Here is a 23928-nt window from a genome sequence, read left to right as displayed (position 1 = left end):
AAACTACTGGATTAAGAAACTGTGGTACATTTATACAATGGAGTATTACGCAGCCATAGAGAAGAATGAAATCTTACCATTTGCAACAATATGGATGGACCTAAAGAACATTATACTAAGTGAAATAAGTCAGACAGAGAAAGACAAATACCATATGATCTCACTTATATGTGGAATCTAAAGAAAAGAATAAATGAATTAATTAATCAGAAAGAGTCTCAGAGACATAGAAGAAAAACTGAGGGTTGTTAGAAGGGAGAGGGGTGGGGATAAGGGGGAAGGTGAGGGGATTAGAAAGCATAATCGGTAACCACAAGATTGCCACGGGGATATGAAAGTCAATTTGGGAAATGTAATCAATAATGTTATAAAGATTTTGTAGGGTATCCGATGGACACTTGTCCCATTAGGGAGACCACCTCAGGGATGATGTAGATGCCTGATCACTGTGCTGTACACCTGAAGCTGAAGCTGAACAATAATGAATGTCCACTACAATTATATATATATATATATATATATATATATACACATATATATATGTATATATATGTGTATATATATATATATATGTATGCATGTATATACTTACAAGAAGCGGAGTACAGCATTAGTAATAGAGGCAGTGGAAATGTAATGGCTGTGTGCGATGTCAGAGGGGTAGGAGATGGGGGGAGGGGGGTTATCACTGCATGAGGGATATAAATGATGAATGTCTATTACATTGTTTAGTACACCTGAAACTAATAATAAATAAATAAATAAATAAAAATAAATTTAAAAACTAAACGATTTAAGGGTTTAGAAATAGTCAAGACCACTAGTGAGAGTGGTGTGGTGGAAAGAATGCAGACATTAGATCAGGAAATACCCGGAGCCCACACTTATGTGTCATGGATTAGTTGACAAATATGTGTCATGGATTAGTTGACCATATATGGAGCTTGCCCTGGCCTCCTACTCCACTTGGCCTCATTCTGAACAAAGCGATTCTCAGTCAAAAGGAACCATTAAGGCAATGGATCTCAACTGAGGATGAACATGAGAATCACCAGGGAGATTTTTTTAATGTAGATTTATGGCCTACCAAATCTATTATGTCTGAATCCCTAAGGATAGGGTCAAGACATGTATATTTTCTAAGAGCACCCCCTCACCCACACCCACACACACTCACCCACACACACACAAGTCTACTTTTGGTGTGTCATCTGGTTCAGAACACAAATCAAGTAATAATAATCCAGGAGCATTTGCATGTTAGTGTTCCTTAATCCAAAGAAAAGAATCTCTAATGATATTTTACGCATCAGGAAGCTTGAGTAAGGTGGGAATCGTTTTGTATTTGTAAAATCTCTCAACTACTCAAAATTGACTGCTATTTTCACCCGCTATCAAAACTTTTCTGATTCTATGCCGAAATTATTTTTTAAATGGGGCTATATTGATTGTTTTCTTCTGTATACTTTCTATGTCCCTCATATACATTATATACAACGAGTTCCATAAAAAGAAATCTAATACATTAAAAAGCAAGATGCTGGCAAAAAAAAAAAAAGTTCATTAAAGGTCCAATTAGTGTGGAAGATGTCAGGATCATTGTCATACGGCTCCTATATTTGTACTTCAGATCATTGCACTGCCGTTTGTCATTTTTCAATCTTGTTTACATGGCTAACTCATATGTGGCTGTCTATCTGGTTTTCTTTTTACCATAATCTTCCTGATGGCTCACTTTAGGCTTGTGATGATCTTTACAAGTGCATTGCTACACAGTATTCACTCTGTAGTCCAGCAGCATGGGCAAGTTAGAAATGCAGAATCTACATTTTAATAAGATCTCTGGACAATGCACATTCAAGTTGGAGGAGCACTGTTCTAGTGAGTTTTCCCCCCAACACCCCTGAGGCACTTCCCCACCCAATCATACTGCTAACAGCTCAATAGTGCAGCAAGTCTCTAAGACAGTGGTTCCCAAAATATGGTCCCCAGACCAGAAGCATCAGCATCTCCTGGGAACTTGTTAGAAATGCTCATTTCCAGGCCTATTTCAGGAATACTGAATCAGAAACTCTGGGGGTGAGGCCCAGCAATCTGTATTTGAAAAAGCCCTTCAAGCGATTCTTGTTAGCTATGGATGGTACAGTTGGTGCAGCCATAGGAGGAGGCGAGACTGAGATTTGGAAGAAGTTCATTATACTCACAGGTCCCAGAGTCGCCAAGTGCCATGCGTTGTCATACGGGAAAACACTAGGTGGTCAGGAGGCAGAAGACAGAAGTAAGCGGAAGATTTAAGGCAGAGCCTTTAACTGGGGTTTCCAGGGAAAGGCAAGACAGGGCGCAGCAAACAGTTTAGGATTAGCTAGTTTAAATAATTCTGGTGAGCTTTGGGTTGTAGTTGTGGCCTCTAGTTGCCTGGTACCTGGCTCTGGGATGATTTAGGGCAGGGGAAATAATAGCTTGGTGTATGAGAGTTAAATAAGGAGACAACTGGGGGCATAAACTCCGGATTGGTTGGTTTGCATATGAAAGGTATACTCCTAGGCAAGTTATTAGTACAGTGGTACCTCAGTTATCGAATGTAATCCGTTCCGGAAGACCGTTAGAGTTCTGAAACGGTTGAAAACCGAAGTGTGGTTTTCCCATAGAAAGTAATGCAAAATGGATTAATCTGCCCCAGACCTTTAAAATCAACCCCTAAAACTGCAAATTTAGCATGAATTTTACTATCTAATGATACTATAGATCCATAAAATTTACAGCGTTCGTAAACCAAAATGTTCGTCAACGGAGACGTTCGAAAACTGAGGTACCACTGTATTGTTAGGCATTAGCTAGCCCTGGAAATGTCAGTCTCACCCCAGCCAGAAAGCTTTTTTAAGATGTTAAAACACCACAATATACAGAAAACTGAAAACACATATATTTACCATGGCTTCTGATGCATGCTGAAGTTTTAAAATCATTCCTCTGAAGCTTACAAACCCTAGCTTATACTGAAATAATTTGGGGCACTTTTTGTAAATACCAATACCGGTGCCCGACCCCAGATTTTGAACAAACGCATTGCCAGGTGATTCTAGTGTGCTATTAAGGTTCATAACTGGGGCTCTGGAGAAAGTTGAATGTGGTTGATAAAGTTCTACAGATCAAATCTAGTGTTTCTCAGCCGTGACTGATTAGGGAGAAAAAAGAAAAGAAACCCTGGCATCAACTTCCCCATCCCTCATTTGCTGAGATGGTTGTGAGGGATTATGTTTTTTTCAATGTTTCTCACATGATTCTAGCGTGCAGACAGGATAGAAAAGTACTGCTCAAATCTAATCTTCATTTTATATGCAAGAAGTATGAGGTTTAGAGATTAAGTAGTTCATTTAAATTTACAAGAAACACCTCACGGCTGTGGGGATTTGGACTGCCAACTCCTAATTCCTAACCCAACGCCTGTTTCTCATATACGTAGCTCCATTGTCCTCTGTGTACACATAACTTGGCATCGGCCTTGAACTGAATTTCATTTCCCAGGTTTTTTTACGGTCTCTAAGTAATTTTACCCTTATTCTCCAAGGACCTAGGCATTTTGACCAATAAATTTTTAGGATAAAAGATATGACTCATGCCTTTTTAAAGAATAAATATGGATTTGGCAGAATACATTTTCCAAAACATCTCCCATCTTACATATTCTTCTATAAGGTGGCCTTGTCACTGCCCCCATCAAAAGATTATGTCTCATCACCCTCCTCTGGGAGCTGGACTGGCTTGGGTGAGTTGTTTGACCCATAGACTGTGGTGGGTATAATATCCTTGGACTTCCAAGGCTAGTGCATAAAACGCCTTGGAGCTTCTGCCTGGGCCTCATGAAATTCTCGACCTTGAGACACTTCTCTGTAGACTTCCAGCCACTATGCAGGGATAAGTCCAACCTACACAGAGAAGCTACAAGTATGTGTAGGCACTTTAGTCCACGACCTCAGCTGAGCTCCCAGCTAACAACTAGCATCAGTCTTCTCAACCATGTGAGGGTGCCAGCTTAGACCACCAGCCCATTAGTTTTCTGATTACTGCAGCCCCAGCTGACATCTGGCTGCAACTGCATGAAAGACTCCAAGCAAAAACCATCCAGCTCAGCCCAGTCCATCCATAGAACGAAGAGAAATTATAGCCCCTAGCTTTTGAGGTGGTTTGTTGAGCATCGATAAATACCTGAAACAATGAAATAAAAGAAAATAACTCCAAGTAGAAAAAGTGTGCTATTAGTGAGTTAATAGTATATGAGTAAACTGAGAAAGCACAGGGTAGGGGGAGGGCAAGGAAGATCAGGAGCATGAGCACGCACACACACACACACACACACACACAAATATACTATATATGAAATTTCAGAACAGAAGTATTTTGCCTCCTTTGAGAGTCAATGAGATATAATCATTATTCTTTTCAAGTAAAGTTTCAAAGTACAAAAAATGCACAAATTCAATCTGTTTTTGCTGTCAATTTTCTGAAATTACCAGAAAACTATAAATTTAAAGATTAATAGCATGTGCAGAATGAGGTTGAAAAAGAAAATATTTTCTAAGTAAAATTATAAGTAGACAAATTAATAATTACTATTCCTACAAAGCTCTACTTACTTTGGAATCTTGGACACGAATCTTTGTTGTGACCACAACTACTGCATCATAAAATTAGTGAAGACTGTATGGCTCCTTTGGCAATGATTCTAGAGGACAGTTTTCTAGGTGGATGGGTAAACAGGAACATTTCCAAACGTCAGTTCTTTTCTTGGCTGGATAAATCCCGCACTATATCAGAAACTCAAGCTGTGACCCCTGCTTTTCATATTTAGTATTCTTTCAACAAAATAATGATCCTGAAATTGGATTTGGATGACAATTGCTTTTGAATCAAAACACAAAAAAAGAATATTACACAGTTTATTCTTGTCCCAATTTTTATTACAATACACTCATGCTGCAGTGGTTTTCACCGTCAAAATACATTTTCACTAGAACTGACTTGCAAGACAGCTCCAATGGAGCGTAGGTGAATGTTGTTTCAAGGCACCATTTTGTGATCCAACTTTCATCCTCCATTTCATGAATTAATTTCCATTGCTAGCTTCTGGCTGTTGAGTTTTGGTGGTTAAGTTCACAGTGGAACTAAGGTCAGGAGTTGGTTCTCTGGCTATACCTGTTACCTTTTGCTCTCTTCGAAATCAACACTGGAATCATCTTGTAGGCATACTCTATTTATCAAGAGAGGAAAAGCAGGAAACACCATGGATCAGGGAAAAGCTATTTCACTAGAAATAACTCTAAACACGGATCCAGGTATAACAGTTATATAGCACACAGGCTGTCACTTTCCCCCCGTATGTGTTAGGAATCACTAATCAATCATGGCTTTCCTTCTCTCTGAGTCAGGGCACAGTTTCAGAATTCTTCTCAACACAATGGCCCAGACTACTACAACTCAATCAGTAGTTTTGTTATCCTGTACTTCCCATCTTGATAGTGCATCAAGAAAATCATCTCTCTATATAACTAGCTTTGTCATTAGTATTGGCTTTCTCAATTTGGTGGGAGGACGTAACAGAGAATGCCCCCACTGACGAGGTTAGCTATTTTATAGAAAGTATTTTTTATATTGCACAATAACTAATTTTCCCTTTAAAAATTGCAAATACTCATATATTGTGTGATCTGAATCCTATGGTAGGAGTTAATATAAGAAGGTCACTTCTCATAACAAGCATCAGAAGTGTCCCTAATTTTCATATACTTTCTTCATTCATGAAAAAGGAATTACTAGAGAATTTCTTAATCCATTTAAAAAAAGTAAATGTTACTTCTTAGATATATCCATTAACCGACACGGAACCATCTAGTATTTCCATAGCAATAGTCTGGGATGATTTAAGACATACAGAACTTCACCCATTCAGAGTACTTCACTCATCTGGCACTAGGGTCAGCTCATAACCTCAGGTGAGTAAACAATTATCTTCAATGTGCATCTAGATAAATAAATCAATGAAGGGCAAAAAGTAGCAAATACTTTTCAGTTATTATTGTCAAAGTAACTGGCTAGTCATTGTGGAGAAGGTGAAGTATTAAGTAAGCCTTTCCCTACAGAAATTTGTAACAAATTTAAGGAATTATGCCTTGTAAAGTAAAACAACTGTCTAAGGCAGCATGGTATTAAATAAATGCTTGGTATAGCCAGGAAACCTCAATTATTGTTCACAAAGGACTGAATTTTCACTTTCCCAGAATCTTAAAAGAAACCAAGAGTGATGAAAAGACCCCTGGTACTGGTGACCTATAAGCTGACTTGTTTTAAAATCCAGAATCTGTCATTCACTAGCTATGTGGACTTGGGTAAGTGTGACATCACTAAGCATCTCTAAGCATTGGTTTCTTCATCTGTAAAATAGGGATAATAATACTAATAGTCACCTCCTAGGACTGCTGTTCAGATGAAATAAGATAATATATAGAAAGAGCCTGTCATGGAGTTGGTGCTCAAAAAATGCTACATTATCATCATATGATCATTGTACTGCGAGGTAATCCAGCAAACTACAGAAGTTGAAATGGGAAGGTCATGAAGGATGGTATCCTTACAATCATGACTGATTTTGAGGTTCCCCACACAGTGGACCTCTCTGCTATTTGCTAACCCAAATAGACAGTCAATTCCATAATTTCAGACAAAAAACTAATATGAGCTGACGTAATCCAGATTGGCTTTATGCTGGAAGTGGCACTTTCATTGTGCCTTGACTAATGTGTAGACTTAGGATAGGTGGAGAAGAAACTATCAGCAAGAATACTTTGGGGCACGATGTGTCTGGGGAACAGTGAGTAAAGAAGCTGATTTGAGTGGACAGGCCTGGGGAGTGGCGGGAAGCAGTATTACAGCAGGCCCTGGATGAGCAGCTCAACAAAGTGGAAACCGACCCCATCATTCCATATCGTGAAGCCACCGTTTCAAACAAATTGGATTGGACACGTCCCGTCACCCATAGCCCTTTAGAATATGTGGCTTCAATGGATTTGTAAAGGAAAAAAAGATTTACATAGTTAACACTTCCCATTATTGTCTGTAAAGAAGAGTGCCATACACTTGGAACTGAAGTGATTTCTTTAAAAAACAAATATGAGAAAAAAATGTCCATATCTCTTAAGTTGGGTAAAACTTGAAATACTTGTCTGTTTACATGTGCTGTGAAGAAAAACTAAACAGCACAAAGTCATTTTAGTTTTGTAATCCATCAATATTCTTCAGATTGAATCTGCTCACTGCATTCTCTCCTTAAAAGCCCATCAGAGGGCTTCCCCGGTCTGATACTAGTATCAGCCTCATAAGGCCCAACATTAATACATAGGTCACTTCAAAGTGAATTAGGACAAATAAGTCAATACAGGGCAAAACATGCAAAATATTTTTTTTCCTTAGTGAAATAAAAGTGAGAGTACCATTTATTGCCTTCCCTGTATGCCAAGTACTGTGCTAGTACTTCACGTGCATTATGTTATTTAATTCTCACAACAACTCTATGTGGTAGCTATTAATAGCACCATTTTAGGTGTAAATGTCTAATCATTATGTTGTTTTGCACATGCGAAACCAATTAATAAAATTAAATTAAACTAAAAAAAATAATAACCCCATTTTACAGAGATCAAATGGGGTGCTCAGTGTACATAAGCAACCTGCACAAGGTCACACAGCTATTATGTAAAGGAGCCAACATTTGAACCTGAGTCTGTCTGATGCCAAAGCCGCCAAGCTATGCTGCTTCCCAAAGGGCATCCATAAGGATTCTGTGGTCAAGCTGAGATGAAAACCTTGTATGCAAATCAGAATTCTTAAGGAGAAGAAAGGCTTCAAGCAGACAGTTGTCAATTGTTTGTATTAATGGAGAAACAACCATTAATGATCCCAATCTAAATATTCAGGCTAACTTAAGATGGCCATTTGTATTCCCTGGTTGAGAAAACAAATGTAAATAACGAATGCTTACAGAACACAGAAGAAATTTTAGATATATGCCAAAAGCCATTTTAATGTATCTCTCAGTAAATAGATATGGTTTACCAGATACTTTATTTGATCATTTAAACTTCAAAATACATTGCCTACCAAACTACCTGGTGCAGCCCAAGGCCTCAGATAATGAAAAGCACTTCTAGCAGATAGGAAATTCCCCTAGCTTAGAGGCTATTTCTATCTAAGAAGTTGGGTGAGAATCAATCCTTTCTTTGGAATGTGCAGGGTTTAGACAGTGCAGACCTGCTGTGACAATCCTTTACTGCACAAATAGACATTACTTATAGCGGAGTAAACTGATACTCTCAAAGCTTCAGTTACTTTTTCAATTATCTAGTAGATATAAACCCGGTACCCAGTGTTTGAATCTAATTTTGTTTGAATCCAAAATCTGTACTCTTTCCTCTAGAACACACTGCCACCTCTCCAGGAATACTGAAAGTCAACAGGTGATTAGACATAATTCTGAAAAAATTAAGGGATGAATAAAGTTTTAACACAAAGAAATGACATACGGAAATCAGTATTCTAAGAAGACTTCAGAATTATTTTCCAATAGTAAGAAAAAAAATTATTTGTAGAAGGGAAGAAAATAAACAAATACCAACTAAGCTTTTTTTTGTTGCAATAATCCAAGTATAATGTAATAAACTCATAGCTGTAAGAATATAAAGTATATGTGAAATAGTTCCAAGAAAAGAAATTACAGGATGTTGTTAAAGACTGGATATTGGGAAGAGAGAGAAAAGGAAAGTAAGAGATGTACCAGAATTTCTCATGACACACGTTATTCTTTATTGCTTGCTTTACATTTGCTAGTTCCTTTAATCCTCATCACAACACTGTGAGGTTGGAACTATTATTCTGTTTCCACAAATAAGGAAACAGAGACTCAGAGAACTTAACCACCTTGCAAAGGTCGTAAAGCTAGTATGCAAACTGCCTGAGTCCAAAAGCCCATGCACTCTCATCATCCTCCTCCTACCTTTCGTCAGAGGTTGGAAGAACATTGATGCCTCTGTCAAAGTGGAGAGAACTTAAACGGTTCAGTTTTGGACGTGCTAAATTTGAGATTGACAAAGTAGCAGCTCTGTGAAGATTCTTAACTAATAGACCTTACATTTTGATTAATTCTTCTACTAATTCTGTTTGCCCTTCATATCAATGCATGTCTTTATGGAGAACTCGTCTTTATTAAACATTTCTTTAAATAAGCTGAAATATCAAAGACTAATGGGCAGGCCAAATTAATATTTTTTTAATTTGAATAAAAATAATTCAATTTTAAACAGCATTGCGCCTACATTTTGGGCCTCAGAAATTTGACTGCTTGTAAGTACATGTGCATAAGGCAACAGTACTCAATGAAGACAGACAAGTCCCAGGCCAAAAAAAAAGAAAAAAAAGACATCCAGATTGGAGATAGAAAAGAAACCAAAATGTACTCAAAGAATCTAAACATACTAAAGTTTATTCGGTGGAAAAGGAAGGTGCTTCACTTCTGCTGCAGTCCCAAATGTAAAATGAACATTGGAAGAGACTACACCAATGACAGGGAAAGTGGTGGTATCATTTCCATCTGAAAAGAACATGTTCTAATTCATAGCAATCTTGAAACCCACTACAGAAAATAAAATCACCCTCAGGATGTTGTACATCTATAAATTCTAAAACTATGTTTTTTCCTCCTCCTTCTCTGACAGGGTCACATTACTTAGCCTGAAGGCAGAAATATGTACCCAGTAGGCATAGCCGGTAGCCACTTTTGCTAGGCGAGTAATTATTTTGTTTTGAAGTACATTATACAGTGTTCTGAGGAAGCCAGGTTATTCTGAAGTAAAAAATAAAATGTTGATCAAATCTGTTCCTGCCGGAAAAGACCGTATCATCACCCACAAACACTACCTTCAGAAACCCCCTTGCTTTCTCTGCCAGGTCAGTCATTCATTACCTTGCCTCGATCCATACTGCATGGTGATCTGAAGGTACACATTGAGGAAAATATCTGAAGAAAATTTTTGACTTATAAATCTACAGCTATGGGATGAGAAAGTTTATCATATCCAGGAAACATCGTAAGAGTAGTTATTACAGGAACTATTGGCCCTCAGGGAAATTGCAGGATTTCTTGGATTCGTTTTTTGAGTCTGAGCCAGAGAAAGATTCCAAACTAAGAAATATGGACTGGTGACTAGAGAAAGTCTCACTAACCTTTCTTTTCTTAAGAATAGTTTGACCAAAAGCCCTAATGATGTTGACGATTTGTCTGACTGTTTCAGCTTCTTATGCTTTAGCTTCTTTAACATGTAGCATAGCTATTTCCCTGTTGTGTCTAATACATTAATGCAAGTGGCTCAGGATTTCATTTTCTTCCATGACATCCTCTTCAAAATAAAAATTAAACTTTAACGTGGCCTGCCTGCTTACTGCTTCTACCTCATTCCTGGTCCTACCCCCAGCTGCACCTTAAAATAAAGCCACTGAAAACTCAGTTATCTCATTTGAGTCTTTGCACAAGCTGTTCCCACTGCCTAGAGTGGCGTGACAGGCCTCCAGCTTATTTGAGAAGCTAATTCTTACTCATCCTTCAAAATTCAGCCCAGAGCTACTGCTCCAGACTTCCTTTGCTTGGCTCCCCGGATTCTCATCTAAGAGGCCAATCCCGTTCTGTGCTCCATAAGCCATCTGTGCTCACCCTTCCCATAGCACTGACACTGAACCACATTTGTCCATTTCTGTATCTGGTACTACCACTAGACTATGAATTCTTTGAGGCCAAGGATCGGTGTCTAGTACTCTGGGATTCCCAAGATTTTATACACATACACACACACACACACACACACACACACAGTATTTATTCATATACTCATTCCATTATCCTTATTAGTGACTATCAGGTGCCAAATATTTTATATGTATATATACATATATTATATTTTATTTATATATATATTTTTAATTTATATATATAAAATATTTGACACCTGTTAGTCACTAATAAGGGTTATGGAATGAATATATGAATAAATACAATTCAATATATACTTTAAAGCAACAATCTGCTATTGGAAAGTTAGTACAACCCAAGTAGACACATCATAACAAGGTGTGATCTAAATAACCAATTTGCTTTATATAAAAGAATTCTCTGCCTCTAATCTTGCCTTCATCATCCTTTATCACTCTGATACATAATGTTCTTTCTGAACAAAAGACATCGTGTGCATATAGCTCTTTATGATCTGGCATGGATTACTTCTCGGTTTTGTTCCTCTCACTACCCGTCCCCACCATGGCCATATTCATTCACTTGTCTTTCTCAGGGAACATTGTGATCACTCCTTCACCATGTCCACACACAGGAAGTACTCAGTCAAAGTTTGTTTAATAAGTGGAAAAAGCCAAGCATCTTGTGACATACTGAAGCTTGTAGATTGCAACTGAGTGGGAAAAAAATCTTCGCTACATTTTAGTTCAATAGCCTATTGTATGCCAGGCATGGAGTTAGGTATCAGGAGAACAAAGATGAATTAAGCATGATCCCTGTCCTCCCAGAATTTACTGTATAATGGGGTAAAAGACACATAAGTAGATAATTTATTCTTTTAAAGTGAATGCAATAAAAGTAAATTGAATATAGTAAAATAAAAGTTTGCACACGTGAGAATAGAATTCCTAGAGAAGATGATTTGTGAGCAAGTCTTGAAGGATGAATAAGTCTATCAGTTTAAGAAACTGTGCTTTGGGCAAAGGGAAACTAAAGGCACAAAGGCATGAAAGAGATGGCATAGGCTAAAAGCTATATGTGATACAAGCAAGGGATGGTGATGGCCTGAACTAGAGCAATCGTAATAGAGATGGAGGGGAGGGGATTAATTCAGGAAATAAGTAGACATAGGACCAGCATCCTTGACGATGATGGAATTAATGGGGAAGGGGAGAGAGAAGACAGTAATGAGATGGTGGAGAAGGAACAGGTTTGGGGTGGGATGGGAGAGAAAATGAGTCCCAGTTTCACATGTAGAGTTTAGGTATCTGAAGGACAGCAAGTCATGATTAAAGTCTGATATGTAAGCAGTTATATGCAGCTGGCCATTTGATACATAGCCCAGGCTCTTATAATCAGAGTGGGAAATCTAAGACCATAAGAGCACATGAGATTGCTTGAGGACCATATACAGAAGAAACAAAGAACCAAGAATAGAACTCAGGGTCACAGAGAAGAGACAAGGGAGGAATTGCCGAGGAAGAAGATCAAAGAAAGCAGGAAGTAGTTGCATAATCAGGGGTGGGTAGTTCATTGAAGTCAAAAGCATAGAGTTTGGAAGAGAACAAAATCAAGAGTGATAATTGCAGCAGAGTAGCCCAAAAAGATAAGGGCAGTAAAAATAATCATTGGATTTGGCAAGATAAATGCCATTGGGCTGACGCTTACATTGGCAAGGAGGACTCAGTGGAATGATGGGGGCTGAAGCCAAATTTCAGAGACTTGGCAAGTGGAAGGCAGGTGAGGGAAAGGAGGCAGTGAGTGTAGGATGACCCTCTAAAGAAGCCTGAATAAGAAGGGAAGAAAAAAAAAATAGGGTATTATTGAAGGTGGGCAAGGAAGAGAAATAGTGGTTCCATAGTCACAGGAAAAATTATATTAGGATGGGAGAGTCATAGCCTGTGGAGAGAAGCCACTGAAAATAAAAAGAAGATAAAGGAAGCTCATTAAAATTACCTCCTTGTTGCTTTGCATTAAGTCCATTTCATTGTTTTTCCGTCAGGGTCAGCACAGTGCCTGCCACAGAGAAATTCAATGTGTGCCAAATGAATAAACGAGTGAGTAAATTATGAAGCAACATCCCAGAGAAACCAGCAGAACGTGGCCAAAGGACTAGGGTAAGAGACTGACCTTCAACAAGAAAAAAGACATTTCATTCTATGACACAGAAAGATCTGAAGGAAACAGTGGGTTTCCAGGAGAGAGCTTCCACATATTGATAGATTAATTTTGCAGACTAGAGAATGCCAGTATTTTAAAATTCTAATTAATTGTTATGAGTTATTGTTTTATTTACTATTTCAACACTTCTTGAATGGACATTTTCAAGAAGGTGAAATATATTGTTTCTGGCCTTCTGGTCTGTTTTTCTATTTATCACTCTTTAAAAGACAATAAGCCTCTTAAGAACATGAAACTTGACTTTTTTTTTTTTTGACAATTTTTTTGAGAGGAGTTTTAGGCTTACAAACTAATTGAGAGGAGGATAGATTTCCTATATCCCTCTGCTCACACCCTCCCCCATTATCAATATCACTCACCAGAATGGTACATTTTTAAAACAAGGATGAACCTACACTGACACATCTTAATTATCCAAAGCCCGTAGTTTACCTTGGGTTCACTTTTAGTGTTGTACATTCTGTGGGTTTGGACAAGCATATAATGACATGTATTCATCATTACAGATTATACAGAGTATTTTCACTGCCCTCAATTCCTCCATGATCTCCCTGTTCATCTCTCCTCCTCCCCATTCCTGGCAGTCGCTGATCTTCTTATCGCCTCCATAGTATTGCCTTTTCCAGAATGTCATATATTTGGATTCATATTGTGTAGCGTTCTCAGATTGGCTTCTTTCACTTAACAATATGCATTTAAATTTCCTCTATGTCTTTTCATGCTTTGATAGCTTGACTTTTTTTTCATTTTATTCCTTACAACACTTAATGCAGTGTTGGGTATATTGAAGGTATTGGATAAAGTCTTGTTTATTATCACAAAGCTACTAGGGTGAAAGGCAATGTGCTTGTATTTGTTTGAAATGTCTGGGTAAAGTGGACTGTATTATTATATAGGGTTCAAGGAACTTCAAACATTAGGATTATTTGTAGGTTTGACAGAGGCAGTGAGTCATACACCAAGATATTTTACATGTGACTACATAAGCCATGTTTGACCCACATTTGCCTTCATTGACTGAGCTGAAAATGCTTCTTGAAAACATCTACATCCCAGATCTCTTTCAAGGGCTCCACTGTTAGCATTTAGGACACGGCATCAACAGGGAAATGTTTCAACTTTCTCAAATCCCTTACCATTCCCAGGTCACATCATACCTCCATGCCCTACCCTCTCTGCTTGAAACTCTTCCACTTGTAGTCACCTGGCCAACTTCTACTCATCCTTCAAGATCCAGTTCAAATGCCAACTTACTTGCAAACCTTTCCTCAATGCCATGTCTTACCCTGCAGTGATTATTCCTTTATTACGACACTAATTTGCTGTACTGTAATTATTCATCAGATGAGTTCAACCAAGCATGGCCTCCCATGTTTATATCCCTAATACCCATCACACAGGGGCTGGGTTCCCTGAGTTCAAGTTGTATTTTTGAAGACAGAGCCAATGGGTTTTGGTGATATCAATTGGATGTCGGTAGTGTATAAAAGAAAGAGAGGAGCCAATGCTGTCACTAAGCCCTGAGCAACTAAAAGTGTGGAGTTTCTCTTAATGGCTGTGGGGAAGACTGAGGGAGAAGCAAGGCAGGCATTCAGTTTTAATTTGAGATGACTATTAAGCACCCAAGTGGAGAGACTAAGGAGGCAATTAAACATATGAATTGGAGATGCAGGGAAAAAGTCTGTGTTCTATAAATTTGGAAACCGTCGGTATATAAATGCTATTTAATGCCACGAGACTAGATGAAATCTCCAAGGGATAGGTATAAATAAACAAGAGAAGAGGTCCTGGGGACTCCTTCAGGACCTCTTCAACTCCAATATGGGCAACCCCAACATTCACAAGAAATGATATGCAAAGCGGGAGGCAAACTATAGGGGAAGAAACCAAGACTGCAACGCTGGTGTCCTTGAAAGTTAAGTGGGGAAAGTGCTTCAAAGAGGAGATCGTGATCGCTCTCAGGAAAGTTCATTGGACGTAGGAAAGAGGAGGTCACTAATAATCTTTGGCAGAAGAGTGAAAGTAAAAGCTTCATTGGAGTAAGGACAAATCACAATGGGAGGACACCCCGCAGAAACAGTAGGTGTAGACAATTCTTTAAAAGGGTTTTGCTGGAAAGGGGAGCAGAGAAGAATGAAGGGAATCATCAAAAGTTTTGTTTGGTTTTGATACTTGTTTTTAAGATGGGAACTACTGTAGAATATTCCACATTATTAAGAATGATCTAACAGAGAGGGGGAAATTAATGAAGCAGTAGAAAGAACCTGATTGAGATTCTGACCAGTTACTAGATAATTAATAGAGTAATTAACAGACTAATTAATAGAATAATTAATTATCTATTAATTAATAGAGTAATTAATAGATAATTAATAGACCCTTCTCAGGGTCTTTGAGAAGTTTAAGATTGATGGGATCTAGGGGACAAGTGGAGGGACTGGGGACAAGTGGAGGGAGGCATACAGACAGTAACAGCAGGGAGAGTGAAATATGGGTACAGGCAGGTTGCAGGTGAAGACTTTCTCTTCTAATTACTCCTAATATCTTAGTAAAATAAGTAGGGTTCATCAGATAACAGTGAGGAGATGAAGGAGATGAAGGAACAGTGATGAACATTTGAGGAGAGCACAGAAGATGTGAAATAATTGGGGCAGTGTTTCTTGAACTTTTTTTTAAAAACACAAAATACATTTTACATCCTAACCCAGCACACGTTACATATAAATATGTATACATATAAGTGAAACAGGCATTTCATGAAATAACATGTATCCTTATTATGTGCTATGAACTCTATGAAGTTCCAGTCTATTCTCATCTGTCAATTTTTTTAATGCACAGTTTGAAACTTGAGAAATAGCCTAGGAAAGTGGGAAAAGGAATGGACTAGGGAGATAAAGTAGGATTGCCAGGCAGCAGGCTGGGTCCACTTGAGGTTAATAGGAATACATTTCATGTGAGTCACGACTGTAGGTTTTTATCCAATTATCTTCAGTTGTAAGGCGGCTGCCACCGAGTAGGCAGAGAACTCGAGTTAAGTAGGACTGGGATTTCCCAGGCACCCGTGATGAAGGATGAAGCAAGGACATCCTGGGGTCGGCAAGGAATTAACACAGTGTCAAAGCATGGAAGGTAAGGCTGTCAAATGAGGGAGAGTGAGAGAAGGGGAAATGGAGGTCAAATCCATGGACTGAAGGTCTAGTGGGTTGGAAAGTGAACACAGGGTCTCAGAGGTAGTGAACTAGAAAGACAGGATGTGGTGGTAGAAATGTGGGTGCTCGAAACTGAGATTGAAGTAAACACAAGGGCAAGGGTATGACCGTGGGAGTGAATGGCTTGAGATAAGGAAATAGACAGGATCCCTAGAAAAGAGGAGGTTTAGGAACCAAGAGCGTGGACTGTCAAAAGGATCGTTTATCTGCATACTGAAATAACTGAAAATTGTCACAGGAGTTTTAAGAGGAAAATGTCAGTGGGTCACAAGCTAAAAGTATTAAATTAAGAGGAGGGACAGGAAATAGATGACTACAGCAAGCAGGGGTCGTGGAATAGTCTGAGCTGGAGGTTTCAGGAGATGGACGGGAGAACGGTCAGGGACCGAGAGGAGGACCCCGGCACTTCCTGCGCTTCCAGGCCCACTGGTAAGAGGGGCGTGCGAGGGAAGCCGCATGGGAGGGAGCCGCAGGGAAGCAGGGTTCTCACCGAGAGCCAGGTTTCCAATGAGCAAAAATGTATAACTAATATTCGGAGAAGTGGAGGCCCTTCCAGTTTTGTAGATGACAGGTCCTGTGTTCCAGAGAGCACAGTGGAAGGTTTCCAAAGTGGGAAAGGAGGGCAAATAGTCCCAATTAGCAGACGTGCAGAGCCACATGAGGATGAGCATGTAATTAACCGACCCAAGAAAGAAAAATAAATAGATCAAATAATTTAATTCGAATACGCTGCATTTACATGAATCCCAGGCCTTTCAACTAAGTGACAGGGAAAACTGCTTTGATTCTGTTGTCCTTTAGAAGGTGTCAGCATACTTGACATTCATGTGACATTCTTTACTACAGTTAGGCCTGTCTGTTCTCTTTTAAACAGATTTTTCTCATTCTTTAACATCCTTAGGGTTTTTTTGTTTGTTTGTTTGTTTTGTTTTTTTACCCAGAAATATTATGCAACAAATTTAACAATCTAGTTGAATGTCCTAGAGCGGAAAAACTTTTCACTTCACATTAACTCAAGTACCAAATGATTTAAATTTTCTATGAGAGAGATAGAAAGCCATGAAACACTAAAAGGTTAAAGCTTGGCACCAGTTAATACTTAAAAAAAAAAAATCTAAGTTTATTACAGAATTTCCACAGAACCCCCTAAAATTCACCCCAGTATATGAAAGTATTCATCCAAAAAGTTTTCTATTCTTGCTTTGTCATACACTCAACAAAATGCAACACGGGCTCCACCCACTGGAAATTTACTGTTACTACAATGTTATCCTTTAATATAGACAGTTTCTCATTCATTCAATATTATTAATTATTGGTAAATATTATTTAATCATTGTCCTTTATGTGTCAAGCGCTGTTATAGACCCTTGAGGTACAATAGTAAACACAAAAGACAAAAATCCCTGTCATCATGGAGCTTAAATTATAGTGTATAAAATTTCTTATTTAGTTCACCACAATAAACTGTAGACCATATCTGTGTAATAGGTATCCTGGATAAGGCTGAACCCTAAGACTTTAGAAACTTGATGAATAAAAGCAAAAAAAAAAAGCCTCTTAATTAAGTTACCCAAATTTTTTATTTTCTAAAGACAGAAACATCAATTCACCTTTAAAACAGTGTTCTCCATGGCAATAAAAACATAAATCCACTACCCCCTTACATTCTTTTCACCTAGTTTGATTAATCTACTACTAATTCATCATTTAAAAAAGTCTTGTTATTTTCACTTTGCAAAAGTGGTATCATGCTGTATGTGATTAGAGGATGACTTCCTTTTCCATTTCATATTACATTGCTAAAATTCTTCATGGTGTAAACGTACCATAGTTCATTTACTCTTCCATTGATGTGCATTTAGGTCCTTTCCAGGTTTTTCCTATTTAAATAGTACTGCTATGAGCATGATGTACATGTGCCAGATATATATATGCTTTAGATATTTTCTTAGCTATATACCCAGGGTGGAATTGCTGAGTCACGGATATGAAAATGTTCATTTTTTAAAAGATAATGACACGCTATTGTTTAGAGTGACAGTAACAAATTACACACCCTCCAGAAATTTATAATGGATTATTTGAAACCAAATCCTCTCTAACACTTGATATCTTCAGATTTTTAAAAATTTTTAGTAGTTAAATGGATACGAAATGGTTTCTCATTGTGGTCTTGATAAGCACTATGAATGATGTCAAATATGTCATCGTGGCTTTATTGGCTACATGTATGTCCTGTTGTGTGAAATGTTTGTTCATGTTTTTCTCTCATTCTTATGTTGTATCAGTTATGCTTTCCTTGTTATATGAGGGAATTCCCAATGCACTCTTTTAACTCTTTAAAATAATTTAAACTTGCAGAAATGTTGAGAGAAAAACACAAAGAATTTCCATAGTATATATCTTTCACCCACTCTATAGCTATTAACATTTTATCACATTTCTCTCATTCTCATTCTCTTCTCTTTTTATTTTTCTTTCTCTCTTCCTGCGTGTGTGTGTGATTTTTTCTTTGAACCATTGCAGAGAGTAAGTTTCAAACATGACTCCCCATTATTCATCAATACTTGAGTGTGTATTTCCTAAAAACAAAGATAAACCCCTGCTAGCCAAATAAAACCATCAAACTCAGGAGGATAGCACTGATATAATACTACCATCGAATCCACACACTCCATTCAGATTTTGCCAACTGTCCCAACAGTGTCTTTCCTGGTCCGGGATGTAATCAGGATAACAAAGTGCACGTAGCTGTCGTATCTCTTTAATCTTCAATCTAGAACAATTCCTTGGTCTTTTGTCTTTCATGACCTTGACACTTTTGAAAAGTATGTATCAGTTACTTTGTAGAATTTCCCTCATTTGGGATTTGTCTGGTGTTTCCTCATAACAATCTTTAGGTTGTGCATTTTTGGCCAGAATACCGCAGAAGTGATTCTGTGTCCTTCTCAGCGCATCCTATATGGAATCCCATGATGTCGATTCGTGTGAAGTTAACTTTTATTAACTGGTTAATTTGGTGTCTGCCAAATTTCTCTACTATAAAGTTACATAAGTATTGTGAACTTATTAATACCTAATTAATAAGCATTTGGGGTACCATAAGTCCTCACTGAATGTTGTTGATAGGTTCTGCAACTTTAAACAATGTATAACAAAACAAATTTTACAATAGACTAATTGATATAAACAAGAGTGAAGTTCCTATGGCATCTCATCAATGGTATAACTAAATGATATCATTGGAGGACCTGCTGTACTTTGATCCTGTGTAAATATCTACCCTCTATCTATCCCCATACTGTTGTATCACTGTCTTAATCACAACTTCACATTAAGTTCTGATATCTGGTAGTTCAAAAATATCTTGGCTATTTTGAGCCCTTTACTCTTCCACATAAATTTGTGAAATCGGCTTAGCAAGTGCCATGATTTTGATTCTACTGCTTTGAATCTATAATTCAAGTTGGGGAGAATTGACAACTTTGTGATATTATCTTTCTTCCCATAAACATGACATGTCTCTCCATTTATTTGTGTTGTTTTATATCTCTTTTTTCTTTAATTTTAAATATTCTCATTTAAATTTGCAATGCTTTAAATGAGTATTATCTAAATAGTAATCAACAGAGGTTAGGAGAACATGACAATACTCTTTCTCTTAGACAATACAATGATAATTAGAATTTTTAAGTTTCACTCTCAAACTTTTCTCTGCAGTAAAATGCCTCACTCACCACTACAACAGGTCATTGTGAGAATCTTGTAATGTAAAGCGTGGGTGTTCTATGAAGCATTTTTAAACTTCCATTTTTTTATCTGTATTAATTCTTATTCAAGTTTTATTTTTATCTTTAATATTGAAACAACTATGCTTTCCTTGTCAATATTTTATAATTTCCAAGATGTCTTTAAGGATCTTGAGAGGACGTTTATTTCAGAGGTATCTACTACTACGACTAGCCAAGAAAACAAAAGAAGTTAGAGAGAGGAAAGACTGGACATGTTGTCCTATATACATCTTCATCATCCTACAGGTGAAAACTCACATGAAACTTTACGATACAAGATGATATGAGAATCTCAACATGGAAAGCTTTCACTATAACTACAAGCAGTGTACAAATATGCTTCTACTTTTACCTACATAAGCTGACAGATGTTTAAAATACTGGGTTAACAAAGATCTTTTAGTAAAGTGACTTAGGCAAGCTTAAACTAGCAAGGATTAAGGATGAATCCTTACTAATTAATTGGAAAATCTGAGTCACATTTTATATTTCATTTTACAAAATCAGGAATATTTATTTTGAAACAAGAAGACATGGTCTACCTGTCAGAAAACTACCACTCAGAAATATTTTTCATCCACAAAGCAGCACAAGCATAAAGACATTTAAATTTCACATTGGCACCAAAAAAGGTTAACTGCCCTGCCTTCTTGGATTAGAAAAACTAAAGCTGAGCAATAAGTAGTTTTGCAGGCATTTGAACATGCCTAAACCTTTAAATTAGTAAAATACTTTCTAAAAATTATGATTACAAAAGTAACAAATACTTACAAAAAATTCAACAGAACAAAATGAAAAAGGAAGAATGTGAAAGCCGCCCTGGGGTCCACTCCCGAACCCCCTCAAGAGAAACCACATTTAACAGTTTGGTGCGTATCTTTCCAAATCTTTTGTTCTATACATGTACAAAACACACACCTTCATTTGGCTCATTCAATACATAGTGTTTTACCACTTGCATTTTATACTTAATATATCTTTGGCATCTTTCCATGTCAGTACATGTAGGCTAGATGAGATTCTATCATTAAATACCCTTTTAACAATGGTAAAGTCATTTTAAAAAAAATTATCCACCCAAGTATGTGAGTATAATTTTAAAAGAAAATGGACAGAAGCCGAAAATACAAATATCTAAAAATAATCTCTATCTTGCCACCAGTGTGGAACTGTTCATTCCTTTTTCACACAAGTTATGTGATTGAGAAGATTAATCTCCACGGTTATGCAGAATGCTCCTTTTGTTAAGCCTATCTGAAAAGAATGAAAAATTCAGTTGGTTAATTCACTTACACTTAAAAGCTAAGTCAGTGTACTACAAATACACAATGTAATCAATTACAGTATGATACTTCTTAGGCTAGGGTTTCAATTAAATGACAGTAAAAAAAAAAAAAAGGATAGATAATACAGCTAATATCCTGAGAAATCCAGAAATTCAAATTTTAGATTGCCAACTACAACACTGCAGTTTACTTTTTTTTTCTATTTGGTAGCAGACGCTAATGGAATCCAATGCTGATTACTTAAAGACGGTTCACATCACACATTCAATCAAGTTTATAAGAACATAACACGCCTACTATAGAGTTAGATTAAGACATGAAAATTTTTTGCTTGAAAGTAATGACTTTGTAGCACATGGGACATTTATCAACTGCTTCAGCACATTGTTTACAAGTGACCAGTTGTCCACAAGGAATAAACACGACAGCAATATTTCTATCCATACAGATTTTGCAAAGCTTCTCTTCTTGCAGGAGCCTTAGTTCCTCTTCAGTACTCATCTCTTTCTGCAATGAAGTCTGACTTGATTCATCTTGTGTATTGTCTTTCTGAGCATTCACTAGATCTGCAACCAGAACCTCGACAGATTTATAGTTGCTCCCAGATTTCTGAATTCTTTCCATCATTATTTTCTTAATGTCCCTGAATCTGAACCCCATTCATACAGCTTCATGTACCATAGGATTTTCATAGATGTTATCATCAATTATTTTAGTTAGTCGTGTTTTTTCAGCAGTTCTTCCCATAGACTCCTCAAGTGAATGGGTTAAATGAATATTGTTTATACACTCCTGTCCCTTCTCTTCTAACAGATACTTACACCCTGGATACCACTTAGCATGTTGTTCCCAAGGATCTTCACTGGGCTTCCAATCAGTTAGCCCTCCTCCACAGCGAAAGCACTTTACTTTCTCACCTTCACCTAAAGCACAAAATCCAGCTCTGGCTAGCTGCTCCTTGTTAACTGAGTATGTCCACGTCCCAAAAGTAATGATCCGTGCTTCATAATCTGCCATGGCTGGATTTCTTGGAGGATTCGTTGAATTGGAGAAATTCCTACCAGAGCTCATGACATCAGATTCACTTCGAATAGTAATATTCCGGCCCAAAACGAAGAAGCAATTAGGAAAGTGTCACCTGTGTTCTGACCATGCCCAATCACCAGCTTCCCAATTTTTCAGTTTTCCACCACAACAAAAGCACTGCACTTGATCATCAATACCCGTGTAGTAGAGCCCAGCACTAACTAACTCTCTTGGGGTTAAGGGAGCATATTCTGGCCAGTTCTGAAATGACTTTAATCTAGCTTCTTCACTACACATGGCAGGGTTCCTTGGGTATATTGTGTCTGACATACCTACAACCTGTCCAGTTCTCAAAAGATAGTCTGCATGAGTCTCAGATGGCCTGTCTAAAACAAAATGATTTCTGTTTCCCAGACCATTCCCAGCTCTGTACTGACCATTTTGGACACCAGGATTTGTAGGTTGCGCAGCATTGTTTTCAAAATAAAAGCCATTGATAAATCTGCAATTTGGGGATACCTCCCTGTGTCTTCCAACAGCTGAGTCTCCATATTGCCATCTACCTACTGCTGCGTGACAATACAGCACCGCACGGTGTCTGCCTTCACCAGTATACAGAAAACCAGCTCGTGCGAGGGTTGATGCTGAAACAGGACTACTACTTGAAAAATTAGCAAAAGTTTTTAATCTATTACACTCGTCTACAAATTCTTCGTCCTTATTGATGTCTGCAGGTACACAAGTTTTAGATCCTTCAAAACTGTTAAAAGTCATCTTCTCTTGAAAATAGGATTTGTCCACCTGATATGGCCCCCAATGACTTCTTTCTTTACCTTAGGGGTTACGGGGTTCAAGTTGGCGCCCACCCACCCACGCTTTCCATCGTCAGTCCCAGGAACCTGGGCCTGGAGCCCTGGCGGGCACCTGCGCTAGGCGGGGGCGGCCTTCCCCTGCAACACGGGGCCCAAGGGGTGTTTTATATCTCTTAATAAAATTTTATAATTTTCCCTGTGTAGGTCTTCTTGAAGAAATGCCTCAAGGCATTTGAACAACTGGTATCAAGAGACGTAGAGCTGAGATTTGGGACAGAAAGGATATGAAAGTATAACCTTCACCTTGAACTGGAAGTGAGCCTACACAGAACTGGGCTTGGCTCAGCTCAACTTGAAATGAGGATTGAAGTCACACCGATACATGATGAGTCTTTAAGATTGACGGTGAGATGTGTCTGTTTGACTTTAGATACCTCGAATGGAGTTGAAGCACCCACCACTTCCTCCCCATCTCCTAACCTGAGACAATGTTCAGCTTTCCCACTTGAGAAGTTGTAGGAACTAGACTGGATAGACAGACTGCTAAGATCCAAGAGAAACCTGAGAAGAAGATGACGTTGGGCCAGAGTTCTGTTATCCTAAATGAAAGATTGTTGTTCTGTGGGAGGGAATGGCAGCATTGAGCAATGGGGACTGTGGAAGCAAACCATGAGGAAGGGTGTGGGAGGAGATATTTAAGAATCTAAGTAACACCCAGGAGGAAAGACCTTTGAGTAGGTATTCAGAAAGTGATGGACATCAACTTTATATGGCACATATACAGCATAT

At 37.9% G+C, this 23928-nt stretch overlaps 1 protein-coding gene across 1 annotated transcript; it reads right to left on the bottom strand.

Annotated features, from left to right (window-relative positions):
- Window positions 1-21610: 21610 nt before the first annotated feature.
- LOC117029051 (E3 ubiquitin-protein ligase XIAP-like) lies at window positions 21611-23101 on the bottom strand. The gene is given in 1 exon segment (XM_033118034.1): window positions 21611-23101. A coding segment is annotated over 1 exon segment (1491 nt).
- Window positions 23102-23928: the final 827 nt, after the last annotated feature.

Source organism: Rhinolophus ferrumequinum, chromosome 10, assembly GCF_004115265.2.
Source record: "Rhinolophus ferrumequinum isolate MPI-CBG mRhiFer1 chromosome 10, mRhiFer1_v1.p, whole genome shotgun sequence".
Lineage (NCBI taxonomy): Eukaryota > Metazoa > Chordata > Mammalia > Chiroptera > Rhinolophidae > Rhinolophus > Rhinolophus ferrumequinum.
The sequence above is the reverse complement of the archived record's forward strand: the minus strand, read 5'-3'. Positions and strand labels throughout refer to the sequence as shown.